Raw genomic sequence first — 21,719 nt, 5'->3', positions numbered from 1 at the left:
CAGTTGGGGGGCGTTGCACAAATTAAGCCCGAATGAAAATTAAACGATGCATGAAATTACTTTGCTGCTTCTTCGTGTTTCCCTTGTTGTTGTTGACGTTTCAACTTTTTCGTTAGCTTTGGCTTTGGCTTTGGCTTTGCCACTGGCTGCTTCTTTGGTCGTCATCCTTGTGCCGGAGTTGGCTTTTTTAATTTTTAATGTGCAGTCAGTTGTTGTTGTTGTTGCTTTTGTTGTTGTTGACTTCAAGCATTTTGCTGAGCCATACTCGAGGCAGCGCAGGAGGCGTGGGCAGGATAACAGCAGAAGGACACACGCCATTTACGCAACCAGCCTTGCACTCAAAAGCGAAGCGAGCAAATACGCAACTGAAGAAGCAAAAACACAGCCTGGCCAATTTATAAAGTCAAATGTCAGTAACTGCAATTAGGGCGCATTTAGTTGAACGGTGGGCGGTGGGCGGCGGGTGGTGGGCGTGTTGCAGATGTCGCCAGTTCAGTTGAAAAGAAACTTGCCAAAGAAAACACAAGTTGCTTTGAGCTGAACAGTTGTTAACAGAAAACTGGATAAATGGAAACTTATAATTTAAATAAAATGCCTTTAATTTTACTGCTTATTCTTAGCAAGAGCTTGGCATATTCAACTGGGCTTAAATAAATTAAATTAAGAAAAGCCTAACAGGGCCAATATTTCGATCAAAATTGATGGAGAGATATGTATGTAAATGATTATTTTATATATAATTGATTATGTCTTTAATTGGAAGTTTATTATTATTAATTATTTGTGCTTTAGTAAGTGTGGCTTTTTAAACATTATTAGAACGAAACGTTTTATTTTTTTTTATAAAGTTGGTTTAATGAGAATTCCTCAACCTCAACCCTATTTAATTATTATTTTTATACCTTTAACCCATTAAAAGTGGGTATAAGGGTATATTGTATTTGTGCAAAATCCAAATGTATGTAACAGGCAGAAGGAAGCATCTCCGACCCCATAAAGTATATACATTCTTGATCAGCACCAATAGCCGAGTCGATCTAGCCATGTCCGTCTGTATGTCCGTATGTATGAACGCAAGGATCTCAGAACCTATAAGAGCTAGAGACTTGAAATAGATGTAGGTGCTCCTAGTTCCCGCGCAGATGGAGTTTGTTTCCGATAATCGATAACTTACTCCGTTTCCAAGCAATCGATAAAAATCGATATCGATATCATGTTTCTTGGGCAATTTTGGTAAATAATTAAAGCTAGAGTCACCAAACTTGACATATAGCTTCTAAGATAGAATATATATATGCATTTGATGTTGCAAGAAGAGGGTTCAGGGTATCCCCTAGTTGGGAGCTCCCGACTAGAACCTCTCACTTGTTATCTTTGGCTGTTTAAATATTTGTAAAATTATAGTTATTTTGTGTCAAAGACTATTAATATGCCAATAAATATCCCAAACATGAAAGGAATCTAAATAGGAAATAGTTTGTTCCTTGACACAATTCCTCTGCTTATTAGCACATTTTATTGCCTATCTTAAGCCCGTTTTTGTTGTCTCCAACAAAAGCGAATCATGAAATCAAAGCAAACGAGCAGCTCGCATAATATAAACGGAAATGAATTTATAATGCACGACTTTCTGTTCTGTTTATCCTTTCTTATATATTTTGCTGTTATTTTTTATGATGCCAGCCATAAATTGTTGGCCAAAAGCAAATGCACACACACACGCACACACACACACACAGCCAGGGAGAGACACACACGCACACAGGCAGCAAAATGGCTGCTGACTGGCAAACAACTAACTCATTTTGCGGTTGCCACCTTTTTTGTGGCAATTGTCTGCCTGGCAACTTTGCTTTTTTATACAAGTCGCGACTGCGATTCCGATTCAGATTCCGATTCGCAGTACCTGTATATGTGCATGTGTATGCTTGGGTATCTGATGAGTTGAGCTTGTGTGCGCATTGTTCAATATTAAAGGTGTGTGTGTATAAACCCATCCTGGTTCTGGGGTTGGGCGTGTGACAGCTCAATATATTCGCCATTTGTCGCCGTTGGAGCAAGGTGTAGTCGTCGCCGGAGCTACCGCTCTGCGGTTGCAAAACTGTTGCAGAATACGGCAAGCTCTGGCTAAAGGAGAAGGTAAAGGGTTTGGAAATGGAGGCAGGCAGGCAGCTTGGGGCCATCGGCATATGAAGGCACATGTCGCAACTCCTTCGCATGTCGTTGCTCCTGTTCCTGTTCCTGCTCCTGGTGTTGTTGTAGAAATGCAGGAAAATCAATTTCGTTCTCCATTTGCAGTTGGCAATTTGCATAATAAGGTCGTTTGGCGCAATTTGCATGTGAATGTGATAAATTCAACGGTTGGCGCTTTGCCGCACGCGGCGTATACGTTACACACACACACTCAGGCAACAAATGTGTGTGTGTGTGTTTGTTTTTTGTGCGCCTTTTCAACTTTCGCTCATTCGCTTTTTCACCTTTGACACACACACGCACACACATGCAGACGGAGCTTTGGCAAATGAAAAGTATCGCGCGGTATATTAAATAAGTAGGTGTGTCCATGTCATGGCAATGCCAACTGCCAACTGGCAACTGGCAACTGGCAAACGGCAACTGCCAACCAATTGCCAACTCTTGGCTTCTGTTTTCTGGTCAACTGCTGCTGCAATTGCCGTGCAATCATAAAACGTGAAACTTCAACGCGCCAAAATGTCGTAAAAGCAAATATGAGAATTTTTGTGTGATTTAAACGCTTTGCCGTTGGTTTTATTATGCCATTTTTTTCGAATTGGTCTGGCTATTTAGCCGTCACGGCCAGCCAGAGGCGTAGATGGAGGCGGGGCACATGTACATCTGGTCTAGTCTGTGCCGTGTGAATTGTAGACTGCAGTGACGTCCAGTCAACGGGCACTCGTCTCTGGGCCATTTTTTTGTGCGGTCAGACGATTTGTAATATCGAAGCTTCGAGCTGCAGGAGCTGCACTGGCAGGAGCTGCAGGTGCTACAGGAGTCGTCCAGGCATAATTCATGTGACAGCCGGCAGGGTATTTTTTTTTGTCCATGCCGCTTGACTGCACTTTCTATTTTACATGCAAAATATGGCGAACGGCTAGCAGTATTTTTTTTTTTTTGCTTTTTTTTGTAGCTAGTCCATAACTGGCAATCGTATTTATATGCATGCCGTCAGAAATCGATTTTCTAGACTGGCCATTCAAAGATCACAAAAATACTGTCCTACAAAATCACAAGACAATATTTTTTACTGAGAAATCATAAATGAGAGAGGTGGGGGGGAATGAGCTTTTAAAATGCATAGAATTTTAGAAGAATTTTGATTCTTAAATTGATGTGTTAGCTTCTTGAAAATTGCATGCATAGTTAAACCTTATTCATATACGTAGATTCGAGTGTGGCTCGCTTACACGCTCGTAAGCTTTTTAATAAATCCTCATGATTATAGCATTTGAAATGTGCAAATAACTATGGACCCCCAGCCCCTCCTCTGTACAAAAACCTGAACTGGGCTAAAAAAGAAATGTGTGCCACCTTCTGGGAAAGCTAATGCATGCAGCTAACATGGCTGGCAGTAAAAGTTAACGCTTGCCACAAAAAAAAAAAATTAGACCATAAAAGTGAACTTAGTTACCCTGCGCTGGGTTGGGGCCCAGATAAATAGAGATGGGCCACCGAGATGGGTTTATGGCCAGACAATGCAGCTGGCAGTTGAAAAAAGAGAGAGAGAGAGAGAGAGAGAGAGGAAAAAAAAATAGAAAACAATTGAAAGTTCGCAGCTAAAACTAAATGGCTGGCATTAAAAAATTGCTGTTGCTCTAATGCTCACGTTTGCTTCTTTTTCTCGCTCTATCCACTAATTGCAGATATAACCAGCTCGCTGACAATGACCGAGGTGAAGATACCCAATCACATAATGCGCCTGAAGAGCGCCCTGCTCGGCTGCCGCTATTCCCTGGACGGCGAGTCCCTGTACTCGGTTAAATGGTACAAGGATGGGCACGAGATCTATCGCTATGTGCCGCGCGACAAGCCACCGGGCCAGGCATTTCCACTGCCCGGCGTCAACATCGATGTGAGTATTGCCCAATCAGCAACAGGTGCAGACCGAAAAATTTAATTTAAAATTTTATTGCAATTTACCGAGCAGTTAAAAGCGGTGTGGGGGAAAGTGTATGCTGCGGAAAATTTAGTGTTACGGCCTTATCATAATGATTATTTTCAAGAGCATGTAATTGCCATGAGAGCGAACTCGCCGCGTTCAACATCTTGTTGCAGTTGGCCACGTTGTTGTTATTTTCACGTCGTCGCAAAATGGAATTGCTGCCACGTAGTTTTGCCATTTAACTTTAATTTAATGTTGATGTAATTTTTTGTTAGCCATAAAAATGCTTTCCCACTCTTTCTCGCTGCTTAAGTTGGGTCACGTTGCGGTTTGGCCCTTCGACTCTGCTGTTTAACGTACATTGTACACGTCAGTCAATTTCAATTGCGATTGAAAAGGTTGCACAGCCAAAATCACTTACAGCTGCCAATCCTACGCCTGAACCCACTTTGCCTGAGCCGAACTCTAATAATAATAATAATAATAATTTGCTAAAGCACTTAAGTGCGTCTACTTTGTGTGGCATTTGTTGACAGCCGCGTCCACGTCCACCACGTCCACGTCCATGTCGAAGTCTGCATCAGCACAAAAATTGCGAAGGCAAAAGCGAATGGCAAATAAAGCAAAGCCAAGGCAATTGACGTACGGCCAACGCGGCGTATGAGCAACGCGAGCGCGACTTTTATAGCTTGTGCGTGCCCGGGCCACAGCTCGTCCTTGCGACGCGCCCCCCCTATCCGGCTGACTGTGCGTAACGTAAAGTGTAGGCGTGAATGTCTACATTTAGACATGAAAGAGTTGTGTTCATGTAGCAGATATTTATGGTCGTATGCGTGATCGGAACAAAGGCCAGTTACAGCCGAAAGGTGGGGCGTCCCGAGGTGACATAGATTGTGGCCGGTTGTTAAGCATAATTGCTGGCATTTTGTGGCTTATTAAAGTGCATGCATAATAAAAAGAAAATAAATAAATGCAGGCATATATGCGTATATCTGGCTTTCGACTTTCTAAGGGTTCTCCAGAAAGCTGCGCGTTTAATTATTGAATGAATTTAATACTAAGCCATATTAAAGCTTGTTATTAAAGTCTTTACATAATACTTGAATTTTTGCCGTAGGATTCAACTTTAGTTAAGAACGAGAACGAGAACGCTACACCTCATTTAATTCGGCTTCCAACAGGTACTTCACATTAGCGCAAAAATGTTTCGTAGAAATTCCTAGCTGTTGAGCGTTTCGCTTAGCTGACAGCTGTTAACTGCCAGAACGGGTTGGGAATCACAATAAATTGTGTGAATTGCATTTTGTTGCAGCCATCATAAACAAAATGGCGCCCGCACGTACCAAGGGATATGCAATAAAGCGAAGCAGTACACCCCCCTCAGTCGTTCCTTGTCCGTCCCTTAGCACTAAAAGGCGACTACAATTTGAATTGTGGCCGGGCTTTTGGGCTGGAGAGGCCTGCCGGTCTCTCCCGTTTCCATGCTCGACTGTTTGTGCAGCGGGCGCTGACAACTTGAGCGTTCATAGAAATTGGCAAGCCAGAGTCGCCCTGCCCCCTATTCCCGCTCACTCTGTGCAGGAAGGAATCGGCTTAAGCACTAGAAAGAAACAAACAAAGCCAGTTCGCAGTCATTGTAACGGGGTAATGGAAGTAAGTCGGGTTGCGGGGGGCTGCGGGCAACAAGCAACAAACCAAAAATAATGTTGAACGTGACTTTTGTGATTGTTTGCAGCAGTGAGAAGCGCAGAGAAGAGCTTGCTGTGGCGATGATAAAGAGGGGGGCCGGAGGGGAGCATGGAATTTTCATAAAAATTTGCTCGACAAGTTTTTCGGGTAGCGCCGTCAAGGAAAATGGAAAGAAATGAAAACTTTAGCAACCACTTTCAGCTGCGTGTCCGTGTGTGTGGGTATCTGTGTGTGTCTGTGTGTCCCTGTGTGTGTGATAATAAAACTGCAACTTAAAGAACTTGACTGCAATTGTTTCTGGCAAAGATGTTGAGCGACTTTTACAACAGCCACCGCTCCATCTCAATCGCCATCTCCAGCTCCTTCACATCTCCCACACATGCTTTTCCCACTTACATTCTCATGCTTTCTGCACTGGTTACACAGTTGCGTACATATTCATGCAGTTGGTGTGTGCGGAATGTTACGATTGTTTCCAGATATTTCATTGCTTGCTTTTGGCTCTGGCTCTAGCTTATGACTTGTGCTTTTTGTTCTGCAGCTCTGTGGGGCTCTTGACCAAATTACATTTTGACCACGCCCAGTGCCTGTCTGAAGGCTGGTAAACCTTAAACTAATAATATATACACTGAGCGACGGCTTCTAGTCCGTCTTCTTCTCCGTTTGCTCAACAAATCATCATCAATCTTAATTTTTGAGTCAAAAAAGGCAGCCCAACCGCAAAAAGCAAAATCTGAAATTGTGAAAATCTGTAAATCTGTAAATCTAATTGCCTTCATTTTGAGGCTTGGGGCGACCTACTGTCGAGTCACGGCACAGTAATTTATTTTGATTTCGACTTGCAAAATATTTAACTAACATTCTTCGCCGTTTTCTCCACTCTCTCTCTCTCTTCCACGAACAGCTGAGGAACTCCTCGGACACGCAGGTAATGCTGCGACGCGTAACGCTCCAAACTTCCGGCCTGTACCGTTGCGAGGTGTCCGGCGAGGCGCCCGCCTTTAACACCGTCTCCGAGTCGGAGACAATGACCGTTGTGGGTAAGTTTCAGAGTCTAGAGTGCCTCATATTAATAAAAAAAAACTGCTCAGTAGAAAATGCAATGCAATAAGTCAGGAGGAGAAGAACAGTTGAATGAATGTGTGAAAAAACAACAAGAATTTCATTAAAATGCTAATGGTTCAGAATATCTACGGCAGTGCACAATGTTGTTGAATGACAGCTTCAAGTGGGCTTCAGTTTTGGGGCGGGGCAAAAGATGTGCAACAGAATTGCCAAGGCGAGAGAAAATAGGAGACGAAAGGCGACAAAACGCTGACAGAAGTCGAAAGGAACAACAGATTTTATATAGAAATTGAGATTGCAACAGATTGTAGTGGGCAAATTTTTGAGTACTTTTGTGTTGGGCTTAAATTGCAGAAACAGGTGAGAATCTGGTCAAAGCAATATCTTAATTGTTTTTACCTTAAACCGCACTCTTATCAAGGCAGCCACAGGACTTTCAACACAGCTGAGACCTTGCAACTTGTCGCCTTCGAGCATAATGAAATTCATTCTCAGCTGCGGCTGTTGTGTGAATCCTTATAAGAACGCCCTGCGCTGCCTTGGCCTCAGCCTCAGTCGCAGCCTCCCTTTGCTTTAAAGCCTTTTCACTTTTCTGTTTTTGCTGTTGCAGCCCTGGTTCCATTCTGTTCGCTTTTTTACTTAATACAACTGCATAATCTAAGCAAACAATTGAAATGGAATTTGCAGTCGTCCTCTTCGCAGTCGCAGTCGCAATAACAAAAGCCAACGGAGCTGCATACATTCAGGCGCACTCGCATGTGAATGCGACGCCCCACCACGAAGGGTGTGCGTGTATGTTTGTGTGTGTGTGTGTAGATAAATGCGCTGCCATGCAATTGCAAGTGTATGGGCGTGGCTGCTGCAACTGTCATTGCAATTTGAAGTAAAATTATGTTTTCATGTCGTGCGATTTAGTTGAGTAAAAACAATGGGTTAAGACAAAGAGCCATCTGCCGGCGGGTAGCGAGTACCACCGTTGCCTTTTGTCAAGAGCACTTGGGAAACTCGGAAAACTCGCAAAACTTTGCATTATATTTACATGCATATGCAAAGTGCTTTGGCTTAGAATTTTATTGGAATTTGCGCCACGCAGCCACAACTCAATCAGAAACCACAGCAGCCGCCAGGCGCCCGGCGTTAGCCGGCAGCTAATCACAAATTTATAAACTCATAAAAAATCAAACAGCTATCAATATGTGCAGCAGCCGCTGCGGTAAGCAGCGAGTGCCTCGGGGCAGCTCCAGCTCATCACCATCATCATCATCATCATGATCAGCATTATGATCATTATGTTTAGCTGGCTGCCCACTTGACGCCCACTTTGAGCACATTTCATGCTGATTTGGCAGCCTTTGGCAATCCCTTGTGCTCTCTAACAACCCCTAAGAACAACGGCTCAGACGCATCGGAATGTTGCGGAAATGGTTTTGCATATTAAACAATGTCCTCGGCGCTGCCAATTGGGCGACATTCGACTCGTTGAACAACAGCAAAAAAAAAAAGAGAAAAGGGCTGTCAGTCCACAGTACCCAGGTCCCAGTCCACAGTACCCAGATCCCAGTCCCCAGTGTCCCCAAAGAGCTGTGGGCGGGCATGGCAAATCGAACCGAAAAGGGGCAAAGCTGGCGAATCATCATCAACAACTGTGCCAGCAGCAGCAGCAGCCGCATCCTCATCATTCTGTTCGTCCTCCAAATTTCCCACTCCCCTTCACATCATCTTGGTTATGGCCGAAGCTGCTGCTGCTGCTGCTGCTGCAAGTGAGCCATAAAAAATGCTTTAGTGCGTTTACTTCGTGCTTTCCCTGGGCCCGTTTCCACAGTGGACACAAACAGCAGCACAGTGGAACGACAACTGCAAATCACGCTCAAAAGAGAATAACCAAATAAACTGTTTACTTTTAATTTACCTAATTTCCTCGCGCCTTTACAAATAATACGAAATGAAATGTTTGCTCAAATACTTTTCTCTTCATTGCTTTTGCCCCACTGTCACAAGCAACAGCACAGCGAAACGACAACTGGAAATCACGTTCAAAAAAGCATAATCAAATAAACTGTTTGCTTTAAATTTCCTTAATATAATCGCGCTTCCACAAATAATTCGAAATTAAATGTTTGCAGCAATATTTTTTGTATTTGTATTTATTGGCTTTGCCCCACCGTGCCAAATAATCCATGACGATTGTCTGCTCCTTAATCAAAACCTATGCAAAATATTTACATACAAATATTTGTTCTAACCAGGAATACAGCCCGTATCTATTTGGAATTTTATATCGCAATGTGCTGGCACCTCTTTGACATTTATGTTCCCCTCTAGACTAGGACTAAGTCTAGCGGGGATTCCCCGTGCTTACCTGCTGCTTCTTACCAATTGAAATTTACATTACGCAAAGGCTGCCTCTGCTGCGGTCAAAATGTGTCGAGCTGTGCTCTCCCCTTTGGCTTGGCTTGGCTTGGCTCTATGCTGCGGCAGCCATTACTCATACGCCGCATTGGACGGCTGCTGTGTGCTGTTTCGAAAACGACTTAAAGGCTGGCAACAGTGGAAATCGCGACAGTTGGCAACTCCTGCTCCCCAAGCGGCCCTCCTGCTCCGTTTGTTATCTTTGGCTTTACATATGGCTACGATTTTTAATGCACGATATGCTGCGCTGCGTCGTTGAGGGCATGTTTGAGCTGAGAAAACATTACTGTAACCAGTTACAGCTACTGTTATTCCATTGCTGTGGGTCCTCGTTCTCGTCCTCGTCGTTGTCGTATCTGTATCTGGTGCTCGACGGTTCCAGAAATAAAAGTAAAGCGCGTTGTTTTATAATTAATGAGCACGCAAGGCGCGAGGCGCTGCATATGTCCTGTTCCCTTTTCTGTGCGTGTGTGTGTGCGTGAATTTATGGTTAAGTGCACTTTAAAGGACAAACATACATATAACTCACTTTGGTGCTTCCTGCTGAGTTTCTTGTCTCGCTCTCGCACGTCTCGCATGCACATACTTATAATGTGATCGCTTATCGATTTTACAATATAAAAAGCAATTGCCCCCATAAGGACCTGCATGTCCAGGGACCCCCCAGTGCTCCTGCAACACCAGTTCGTAGGCGAAGAAAAAATAATAAAAAAATATTAAATGTGATTTTTATGAGCTTTGAGTGGCCACGCAGCAAACTACAAGACATTTATGGCTGCTCCCTCCAGCTCCAGTTAACCCCTTCAGAGATGGCCTTGCTAATGAATTGTAAATGTTAAAAGGGAAACACCAACTCCGGGCACAGCGGGAGAGAGCTTAATAACAAAGCTCCGGGATATCAGAGCTGAGAGATATACTGAGCTCCATTTCTTTTGGTCTCAAGCAAATATTTAAACTCTAATTTCATTGACATCCTTTTTCAATCTGATTGTCATTCATGAGTTTTCCAAAATTGATTTCTCTGTCTTAGTTAAAATATATGTTCGCTACAGATAATTTGATAAATGCACCAAAAGTCCTTAAGTCTGTAAGATTAATGTGCGGCCATATTAAAAGAATATTTGATTTCAATTCAGCTGAATTGAATAACCAGAGAAAAAGCACTTGGATTGGTTTCTGCTGCTGCTGCTCATAATTCATGGCTGCAAATGTTTATGAACATTTTTGAGCAACACTTAATGGCAAGTCAGAATTTGCGACTCAAGGCCCAACATGTGCATAATTCACACAAGCACACAGGCTTTGCATATAGATCAAGTGGCTGCTGGCAGCCCACTTCCAAATATCCAGCCCGCAAGCCCCTGGCCCAGCTTAGCGCTTGCTCCGCAGCAGCTGCAAAGTGCGCTTACCTCCCTCTTTCCCTTTCCCTTTCCCTCTTCCAGCAAAAAAAGAGAAACAAAATAAATAAAATAAGGGAAGAACATACCACAGCATATTAAAAGGCACCCCCAGCTGTGTTGACTAGATGCGCAGCTTGAAAAGCCTCCCCCCCCCTCCATTTGTTGCCACTTAAAATGCTCCCAAGAATTGTTGTTGTTGTTATTTTTGTCGGTGGCATTTGGTCGCTTGCAGGCAGCTCGGCTGCTGCCTTAGACGCTTTTTCACCTTTTCGCTAGGATTTTCGTAATGTTTTCCATCTTTTTTTTCCTGCCTCGTTCCTCGTATTCTTTTTGGCTGAACAAAAGGTAGCAAACGAGCAGCAAAAATGTGATCAAAAAAGAAAAAAGGAAACCCAAAACTGCTTAGTCATAGGAAAATGCTCGAAATATACTTGAGCCATGTTCCATGTTCGCCCCTTGCCCCAAGCTCCAGCGCTCGACTTATTATTGCAGCTTGCCTTGTCCTGGCCACTATGAGGTCCTGCCACACGGTCTGGGCTTTGTCCCCTTTCTGCTGCTGCTCCTTCTACTGGTTCTGGTCCTCGTTCCGTGTGCCAGCCGTCGCCGCAGGTCCAAATATTGTTGTTGGCGTTGCCATTGCGTGCTGAGTTTTTACCAGAATAAATTGCAAACACACCCATATGCGTGTATGTGAGTGTGTGTGTGTGTGTGTGTGGCGAGTGCGGTGTGTGCGTGGTGTGTGGCATGCTACGGGCGCCCTTAGATTTATGCGACAAATAAAACTAAAGTGCGACAATATGGCGTTGGCTTAAAAAATAGCCATATAATATGAAAACAATTATCAGACCGCTGCCCAGAGGAGTGTGAAAAAGGTCTTTGATCTTAACTGCCAGGCGAGGAACGTGTAACAAATACAAATAATTGTACAAAAGTAAAGGAAATTCCCACAAATCTCTATATATAGAACTGTTTGTCTTGTCTGACCCAGTCCAGACAGTCACTACCGACAGATTGGTGATCAACACACAACCCAAACCTTAAGAGCTAGGGAGCTGCAAATTTCACCTTGTGTGATGAAACTGCACGTTAAGACGGGACTTCGGGAAATTCCAACCGAAAAATAATTAAAAACGTTTGTATGAAACTTTCTTTTTTAACATCGATCGGCCTCAAACTCATTTTTAAAGACTTTTGCTCAAATTCACTTGAGGGCTATTTCATGCATGCACTCATGCATACATGCTCACATGCGTACATGCACATATGCTTACATGCATACATGATTACATGCATGAAACTTAATTTCTTATCATTGATCGGCCTCAAACTCATTTTTAAAGATCTTTGCGAAAAATTCATTTGAGGGGTATTTCATACATGCACACATGCATGCTTGCATACATGCTTACATGCATACATGCATACATGCTTACATGCATGCAAAAAATTTCTTTTTTATCATCGATCGGCCTCAAACTCATTTTTAAAGATCTTTGCTCAAATTCATTTGGGGGGTATTTCATGCATGCACACATGCATGCATGCTTACATGCATACATGCTTACATGCATACATGCATACATGCATGCAAAAAATTTCATTTTTATCATCGATCGGCCTTAAACTCATTTTTAAAGATCTTTGCTCAAATTCACTTATTTCAGGGGTATTTCATACATGCACACATGCATACATGCTTACATGCGTACATGCATAGATGATTACATGCATGAAACTTACTTTTTTATAATCGATCGGCCTCAAACTCATTTTTAAGGATCTCTGCTAAAATTCAAGCCCAGCTTCTGGCGTAAAAGTCTTTTTAATCGCATTGTTCGAACCGTTTGATACATATATTGTTTACTGGGCATAGTTTAATTTAAATACATCTAAATTAATCTTTATTTAATGTTTATGCGTATGATTTTAAATAAATTTGTAAAAATATAAACAAAGAGAGAGTTCTCTGCCACGTGGAAAATATATATTCTCTACTCATAAATTGTTCATGTATTTTATTAAGCAATTTAATCTTTCAGACATCCTTTTAATACAAAGCTTAGCTTGACTGTGAAGAAATGGGCCATATGCTGAAATTGCCGTTTCAATAGTTACATTAGATAATTGCTTTTTGCTAAAAGGGATATTCATAATTGCTCAAAAATCTGTCTATTCATAAAATCCGGGTTTTGCGAACTCATATTTGCCCATTTTGCCAGCCTTGGCCATAGAAATAATATTTCTTATGCTATTATTGGCATATCGATTGTAGTTTTGTTCGTATATATCTGTGTCCATTCAAACCAATTTTCTTTCAATTTAATTTGCACATTCTTTTTTTAAATGCAATTTTTATGGAACTGAAGTCAAACAGAAATGCAATTTACAAGCCAAATGCAATTGCCATCCATTTAATATGTACGCATTTATGCAGTCAAGCCCCCGCTCAAACCCTGCTGCAGTGCTCGGTGCCATTTTCATATATGTCTGGTCATATTTTATAAAGCTTCATATTATCCATATGGCAGAGTTGCCGCCCACACAAGAGGCAGCTGCACTAAATTGAAATTCTGGCTAAAAATAAAAAAAAAAAGAGCAACCAAAGCAAAGTAAACTTCACTTTATAAATTACAAATAAGCAACGAGCCCGGGCCCCGCTTTGACCCACAACTTGAGCTGGCCGAACATACGGATGTGTACTATCCAGGTCTGGAATCGGGACTGGAAACAAACCTGAGTTTGGGCCTGCTTCTGGTTCGGATTCGGTTTCTGTGCCTGTCATGCGGCCAGTGGCTGAGCGAACGAAGCCACAACAAAAACTCCGACAGCTTCTAAGGAAAATTAATATTTTTTGAAAACCATTAAAAATTAATTTTATTTTATGGAAGAGCAGCCACACATACACACACACACACACATATGAAAGGGGCAGCTGCAAATGTTATGAAATTTGTGAGCCTGGCTAAAATGAAACAAGAAATTCTACGCCAGTTTTTATTGCAGAATAATGTGTGTGCGAGTGTGTGTGGCTGCGAGGGAGGACGAAGTCTCCTTGGTTTTGCCATGGTATATTTATAATGCATACAAACACTCGACTGCGTCTCGGCCGGCTCACAGTGGGCGTTAACTGGACGCCGGGGGGCGCCACACTTGACTTGATTCCTTTCTTTCCATTTTTGTGGATTTTCCTTCTCCTCTTCTTTTTTTTTCGTATATGCCCAAAAGCGCTAAGCAATGAGCGAGCGAGCGTGTGGCCAAGTGGTTGTGGGCGTTAGTCCCTGCCATAGCCATAGCCATATCCATAGTCATACTCGTAGCCAGATGCCTTAACAACAACACAACACACGCCCCCACGCCTCCCACACACACACACCCACGCCCACATACACGCTAAAATAAACTTTGAATAAGCATTTCGTATGCGTATAAAATGGGCTCCGCTCTGTAGGTCTGTGTGCCGTGTTTTGTGTTTTACTGGCACAAATCTCAACATAAATCTTAAGTATGCCCCAGTCCTAGTCCCAGTGCCAGTCCGTAGCTCCAAGCTCCAAGCTGCACCAGATACCCAAACCAGCATCCACATGGCTTTCATTATAGCCACGCGACGGGCAAATAGGCAAAGCTGCATGTAAAGTAATAAAGCAAAAGGCGCAAAACAAAATTCAGCAACTGGCATCTGGTAAAGGACTCGGCATCCTGCTCACAGGCTGGCCACCTAGTGCAGGGCAACAAAATATTCAATTTCCTTGTCTCATTAAAATTAAATAAATGCGCTCTCTCTCTCTCTCTCTCTCTCTCTCTCTCTCTCTCTCTCTCTCTCTCTCTCTCTCTCTCTCTCTCTCTCTCTCTCTCTCTCCCTAGCCATAGAGACTCTTGAAAGAATCTAACAAATGGGTCACATAATGCTAGAAAATATAAAATAAACCAATTATTGAGCTTTCCTTACGCATGTCCCACATACCGCCTTATTATTTTTTAATTGACAAGTACAAAATAGGTCAGTGCCACGCCCCGTTGTCGAAGTGGAAGCCATTATCTGCCCTTGGCACGTTAATTACTTTTGAGTTATTCTCTCGCGCAACACACTGTGCTGACTCAGGAATTTCACTCATGTGAAAATTAAATATTTGCATTCCTCTTTGCACGCTATCCTTAAACGTTTTACCAGCAGCAGTACTCTCCCAATTGTATTGACTTTAAAAGTGAAACAGTACTTATTTAAAGGCTGTAAAGCCATCCCTTTTAGTGTATCCCATTAAAAGAATATGTTGTTTGAATATAAATATATATATATATATATTTGCATTCCTCTTTGTGCGCTTTCCTTAAATGTTTTACCGGCAACAGTTGCATTGACTTTAAAAATGAAACAGAGTTGATTTTTCACTCTGTTCCCTATGTCATATGCCTTGTCCCACAGTACATTGACAAAAGGAGCACACAACATTCTTGCGAATGTGTGTAATTACAGTTAAAGGCTTTTTGATGTCCTTGCTGATTGCTCTTCGATGTAAGGGGCCACTCACGAGCTGCCTTAATTATGCGCGAGTATCTGCGACTCTTTCTCTGCGCTTAATTCAATTACATTGCAAACATTTCCATTACCTGACCAGTTGTGAATAAAGTTAAGCAAATTATTTTCCTTGCTTTACAGTGACACCGAATCATGGGCCGAAAATATCCGGCGGGCAGCCGCGCTATCAGATCGGGGATACTGTGCGTGTCAATTGCACATCGGCACCGTCGAAGCCCGTCTGTCACCTGAGCTGGCTGATCAACGGGGAGCCGGCACAGAAACAGCATCTCAAGCAGTATGACAAAATCGTGATGGGCCGCGATAGCCTGGAGATGGCTCGACTGGGCTTGGAGTTTCGTGTGCGTGGATATCACTTCAAAAATGGCGATATGAAGCTCAAGGTGAGTCTAGTCGATTGCAACCATATTGCACGGCTAATTGGCATTGGCTTATACTTTCAGTGCGTGGCCAAGATCAGCTCCCTCTACTGGCAGAGCAACGAGGAGAGCGTGGAGAGCGATCGTCAGCAGCGGGCGCCCGCCCTGGAGTCGCGTGAAACTGTGGCCGCCAAATCGAGCACGATTGGTAAAACTCTTTGGGGAATGTGGATTATTCAGGAAATCGAATGACTCATCACTGTGTTTGCTTTACAGGTGCTGCTGCCTCGAGGCAGCCATCGCATCTCATCTCGCTTTTGCCAGCCCTGCTGCTGCTCTTCGGCGCCGTCGGATCCTGGAGTTGGCCGCCCGAAGGCGCTGGCAGTTAACTGGCTTGAGTGAATATTTGGAACGCTGGCCCCGCTTAAGCAGATCAGAAGCAAACCTTGCCCAACGTTGGGTTCTATCGCCAGATGATATCATATCTGAGAAATTTAAGTGTAAAAGCAAAACATATCCTATGCCAAATTTCATAGAAAAATCTACATACACTAACGAGTACATTGCGCTAATATTAAATACAAGAATTTCATTCAATCGATGTGTATGGATAACTACATAAAACCAAACGCAAACTCTTTCAAAATTATGCAAAATAAAAATTTAAAAAAAAAAAATACAAAAAAATACTAAAAATTCGTACGTATCAATTAAATACTATTTACATGAGAAAAACTACTCAACCTAAGCATTTAAGTAAAACTTAAAATTTTGTAAATATTAAGCGTAAACTTTGAGCAAGCAAGATACCAAAAAAAAAATAGAAAAAAAAACAAATGTTAAACTAAATGAAATTTAAAGAAAAATTATAATGAAAATATAATTTTCATTTAGTGTAAAGATTAGTCCATCAGTTGATGTTGAATTGGGGAAAATCATCAAAAGCTCTGTAAAATATATTTTTTTAATATTCTAATCGAGTGATTGTGCACTTGGTAAATTTCTATGATTTCTCAAACGAATCGACTTTTGTCCTATACCCAATCATATAATTTCCGCTTCCTGGTAGTTATGACTAAGCCCATCAGTTGATATTAAACTGCATATCAAATTTCCACATTTCAATTGTATAAAATGCACCTCACTTCGAATTGCATATTCAAAATCTTTAAATATATATATATTATACCTAATAGATTAAGCAAGCACCTAATGCATAGTCAACTACATGAATAAGTTTCGATGTAAGAACTGTAAGGCCAGCCCCTTTAGAGAATCCCATTGAAAGAATCCGCTGTTCGACTGGAAAAACCGCAATGGAAGAACAAAAAAAACAAAGTCTAGCTGTAAATAGCAAATAAAAGGAAAATAAACTGTTAAGAAACTTGTATGGAAATCATCGCAAGAAGATGACAAATCCAAAATTAGCTGCAAATATAACACCTTTGTGAAATAACTTTAAAGCTGTCCTGAGTGAGGCCTATTTAACCTATTTTTATTTATTTTTATTGTTTTTAGTGTTTCTGTAAATAAGCATAAATTGCAATTTATCCATAGAGTAAATTTAAATTCCAAAAACTTATGTTTAGTTTAAAATCCATTTTAGACATTTATGTACCTTCCGGATAATTAATCACACTTGTAGTTGGACTACAGAGAGCCGACATTTTTGACAGATTTTTAGCTCTTTCATTTGTTTGCGATTCACATATACCTTACCACTGCAATTGAGACTCCTACTGATTGTTATGTTCAAAGAGCATAAAGCATTTCTTTGATCTTGGTTTAAACTCTGTGCAGAGATAATAATCGCTGTTTTATGCTAATTTAAAGAGCTTGAGTCACAAAGGCAGCACATGTCGCACCCACTTCAAGCCTGGCTGCGAAACAATTTGTACCATAAAGAGAAACAGCCCAAAAATGGAAATTGCCCCCAAAGAGGCAACACGAAAGGTGTGCAACAAACCGCAAAATGCATGCAAGTCAAGACAAAGAAACAAACAAGTCACAATTGGTGCAGGCCATATGACTCATAGGGCTTAAGTCAGTGGCCACAACAACTCGATGGACTCCCCTCGTGTTCCAGGCCCTGGCTGGCAACTTGACAGCTGCACGGCAGCCTGTTTGTTTTTGCTGTTGCTGGGTTCGAAGCAGCTAATTTGCATACAAAGGCGTTCGATTGAGGCCAAGTGGAACAGCTGCACGCGAAGCCACACTCCATTGGCCAGTTTTGGGCCAGGTTTATCATATTTTTGCAATAGCCGTCCAAATAGCCCGGGCGGGCAATGCAGCTTGGCATTTTGATTGATATTTGATATTTGTTAATGATAAAACGATAAAATGATAAAACTAGCCAAATAAAATGTTCTTGTACATATGCAACATGTAAACGGATACATTCCCCTAGACTCTAAGAACTGTAAGAACTACTCATTGAACTAGACGAGCGGCTCTTCAAATATTCTCCATTAATTCTAAGCAAAACTTGTGCGTGTTGTAAATTAAACAAATTCACAAAATAAAAATTAAGAGCAGCCAACAAAGAAAACAGAAAACAGAAAACAGACAAGGCAACGCTATGGAAAATGTAAAATCGAAAAAACTAAAAAAAAAATCACTTCCTCAACGTGTTTTCTTTTGGGCTCATAAACTTTGTTATGTCCGAAATATTTTGTTAAATCAGTTTTTAAAAGCGACCGCATGTTTAAAATTAGTTTGTAATGTGAGAAACGAATAAAACAAAACAACTAAACAAATTCTTTCAATTAAATCAATGCATTTTCTTACCATTCGAATTGCCTGTTAGAGCAAGCGTCTTTCCACTTACTATACAAACATTCTTCTTGCCTTAAGCATTTTTATCCTTATTTCATTAAATATCATTACAGAAATTTAATGAGTTAAATTGCTGCTCGAAGCAAAGAAGGTAAAATAAATAACACGTGAGTCCTTTGATTTTATATTAAGAGTTCATTATTTAATTTATTAGTCTAATATCAATATATTAATACATGTAATATAATTAATGAATATATTAAGAATTACTCACGTATCTTTGCCGAGGACTTTGTTAAAAACAATTCCAAAAGCTGATACTGTATGATCGAAAAAATTATAATTTGCATAGAAAACAATACCCCAAATCTATAAAGAATTGTCAAATAACATTTTATGACATTTCCAATGCTCGTGCGCATACAAATGTTGTCAGATCATGTTTATATATATGCGTATGTTGTTTATCAAGAAGCAGGATAATTATGGGCATTATCATTTTTTATTTTAAATCGAATGCAACTACAGCTTAGTCGTCGATGAAATCCATTCAGGTGTTTTTCTATGCAATCCTTGCTATCGATAGTCGTGGCTGAAGAAACATTTTCCTACCAAAAGAATATGTCTTCGACTAGCTTCCTCGCAAATATGTAACATTAGTTACAACATGCAGGTCCGGCAGGCCTAAAACAATCTTTCCCATTCTATTTGCCGCTCACAACTTTTCTTTTTACGAAGCGGTAGGGAAAAGCTCATATGAAAGCCATCAAAATTGCAATGACATATTTGCCCAGGTGCAGCGCGCTTTTTCAATTTTCGTTTAATCATATATTAAAACGTAGCCGCAATTAAAGTGAAACCAAAGCACACACGGTCAGACACATACACAAAACCAACACCATGATTCATCGAAGAGGCGGGTTGAATGATGGAGGCAGGAAACGCGACCAGAGCGCGTATTGCATTTCCGCTGGTTATTCATGGTCAATAAGCGTGGGTGATGCATGCAATGTAGTCATAAAAGCAAAATTGCAATGCAAATAAAATAACAACAGCTGCAACAACAACAACAACAACAACAACAACAACAAAACTTCCTGCTGTTGGTGTGGCAATGTGTTTATGTTGCAATTTTGCACGTTTGCCGCCTGTGTATCCATGCCCCCTTCCCCCTCCCCTTGTCACACTCTCAGCTGACTCTCTATTATGTTCAGCTGAGCTCATTGGCTTGGGGCCCAAATTAGTTTTTGCCATTCACGCTGAAAATTGTGCCTGAAAATGCTGAAAATTGAACAACAAATGTAAATGGAAAAAACTGTTGCCTACTTTTCAGCTGCGCACTGAATAATTTGTGGAGCGCAATATTACGCTTTATCTGTTCGATTGTAATTTAGTTTATCAATTTCATTTAATTTGGCGGCTATAAAGAGGCCATACAGCGCCCGCGCAAATATCGCTGACACGCGACAAAAACACGCTAAAATAAAATCGAAATTAAGACTGCAAAGTAAGCGGCATGTGCGTGCCCCGTTCTTATCAAATATACGCTTATTGCATTTTAATTAATTATAAACAGGTAATTATGTTAAACAGGTAAAAGGCATACACACATACAGACACGTGCAGGACTCAAATGTATATATATTGCTCGCAATTATCTGGGGCGCCTGTAAAAAATATGCATTACCCACAGACGATTACCAAGTGCTTAAAATTAAAGCGCTGCATTGGTCGAGGAAGGGGCGGCATAAAATGAACTAATTTAAGCGATGTCCGTCCGTTTAACTGCAGTTTTAAGTGCCGCCCCCATAAATTTTCATTGCCTAAATGCTTCCGCCATCAATTTTTGCATAATGCGCCGCATGTGTCAATAATGTGCGGAAAACCATTTCCGAACTTCAATTGACGGCTGCAGCGGAAAACGCTTTATGGCAGCAACTTGCGAAATTTTCATTGCAATAAAAAATGTTTTGATATTTTTTCCAATTTTTCCACATAAAATAGTTGGGCAGTTTTCTATCAGCAGCTGTTGTGGCGTATAAAGAGACAATTTCGCACCAATGTGTAGCATGCATAGAATTACATGTGTTGCATGTGTAAAGCCCGTCTGCGTTCTTTATATATAGAAATGTACTTGAACTACTCCGAATCATATTCTACGATATTGATGAAAGCTGCCTTCCACATGCTTATTCATTTGTATAAACTGAAGCATCTACGACCCCAGCCGAAACGATCTGTCCGTTTGTCTGCATGCATGAACATGTCAATTTCAGTACCTATAAGAGCTGGAGACTTGATATTTGGTACGATAACTTGCTCCGATATCGATATCGAAATACTGTCAGCAGCAGCTAGAGTAAATTTCACAAATTTCTGTAAGCATGTGCTCACATGCATACACACATGTAGAATTACGATTATATCGTACGTTATGCTCTGTGTACGTGCTGCTATTTCAAGATAATTCAGGGTATCTCCTAGTCGAGCATTTTTCCCTTCTACTTTTTTTTGCAATACATTTATCCTAAGCTCCATTTACACGAATTTTATCTAAAAGTAAGAATTGCGACTTAATTTAAGTTTTCTCTAAAAGTAAAAAGGACTAAGCTGACTAAGTACTTATTCATTTGTGCATTTTTTTCTCAAACAAATAATTATTATCAATGCAATTCTTTAAAGGGGCAGATAGAGACAGCGAGATATATTATTTCGATTAAAATTTATTTAAGAAAAATAGGATCCGACACGTAGTAGCACATGCGTTAGTCGAATGAGCTTTGTTGCGTTTGGCACAAAGTTTGTTTTTCTGTTGGTTTTTTTTTTTGTTGGTTGTTTGCTTTGGTCCTGTTGCAGTCGAGAGAGCTGGCTGCACATAAATTTCAATTAACATAAATTTTATGGCAGCGGAAAGTTGGCTAACAAACGCACCGACCGCACGGCGTTTTCAATTATTGTCTGTTGGGAAAAGTTTGGAGCCCTGTCGCTTTGATTATATTTTTGGCTGCTGTGTGAGAAGTGTGTGTGTGTAATGCATTCGAGTGCTGAGGCTTTAAGGGCTAGATTTTTAAGGCACATGTGTGTGTCCGAGGCGAAGGATATTGTTGAAAGGCGCTTATGCAAAACGATAAAAGTCGAGCCAAGCGGGCGACATATACAAGGGCACAAATCTAGCCCCAAGGTAATAAAATCCATTTGAAATTGTTATTTTAAGCGAAAGGGAATCGCTGTGAAAGTAAAGCGCAAAGAAAAGGTTAAGGCAGAAGTCAAAGCCAAATAAAGAAAAGTGGCCAAGTCATAAAAAATCAAATATCGGTAGAGTTTCCATTGCGTAGGCAACAAATGGACAGCAGCCACTCAGCCATCGA

General features: G+C 41.2%; 1 protein-coding gene across 2 annotated transcripts in view; it reads left to right on the top strand.

The window, feature by feature from the left end:
* LOC115765550 overlaps window positions 1-18,295 on the top strand; it is a 37,883-nt gene extending 19,588 nt beyond the window's left edge. The window contains exons 1-6 of one of the 2 annotated variants that reach the window (XM_030709183.1): window positions 2,918-3,047; window positions 3,882-4,090; window positions 6,714-6,849; window positions 15,338-15,600; window positions 15,661-15,784; window positions 15,853-18,295. In XM_030709183.1, coding sequence (XP_030565043.1) covers window positions 3,902-4,090; window positions 6,714-6,849; window positions 15,338-15,600; window positions 15,661-15,784; window positions 15,853-15,965 — 825 coding nt within the window. In that variant the 5' untranslated portion in view covers window positions 2,918-3,047; window positions 3,882-3,901 and the 3' untranslated portion in view covers window positions 15,966-18,295. Of the gene's footprint in view, window positions 1-2,917; window positions 3,048-3,881; window positions 4,091-6,713; window positions 6,850-15,337; window positions 15,601-15,660; window positions 15,785-15,852 lie in introns of those variants that run through there. The other variant, XM_030709182.1, reaches the window with a different exon arrangement.
* Window positions 18,296-21,719: the final 3,424 nt, after the last annotated feature.

Source organism: Drosophila novamexicana, unplaced genomic scaffold (genome assembly GCF_003285875.2).
Source record: "Drosophila novamexicana strain 15010-1031.04,08,12 unplaced genomic scaffold, DnovRS2.1 tig00000974-arrow-arrow-pilon, whole genome shotgun sequence".
Taxonomy (NCBI): domain Eukaryota; kingdom Metazoa; phylum Arthropoda; class Insecta; order Diptera; family Drosophilidae; genus Drosophila; species Drosophila novamexicana.
This window is presented reverse-complemented; position numbering and strand designations above follow the sequence as displayed.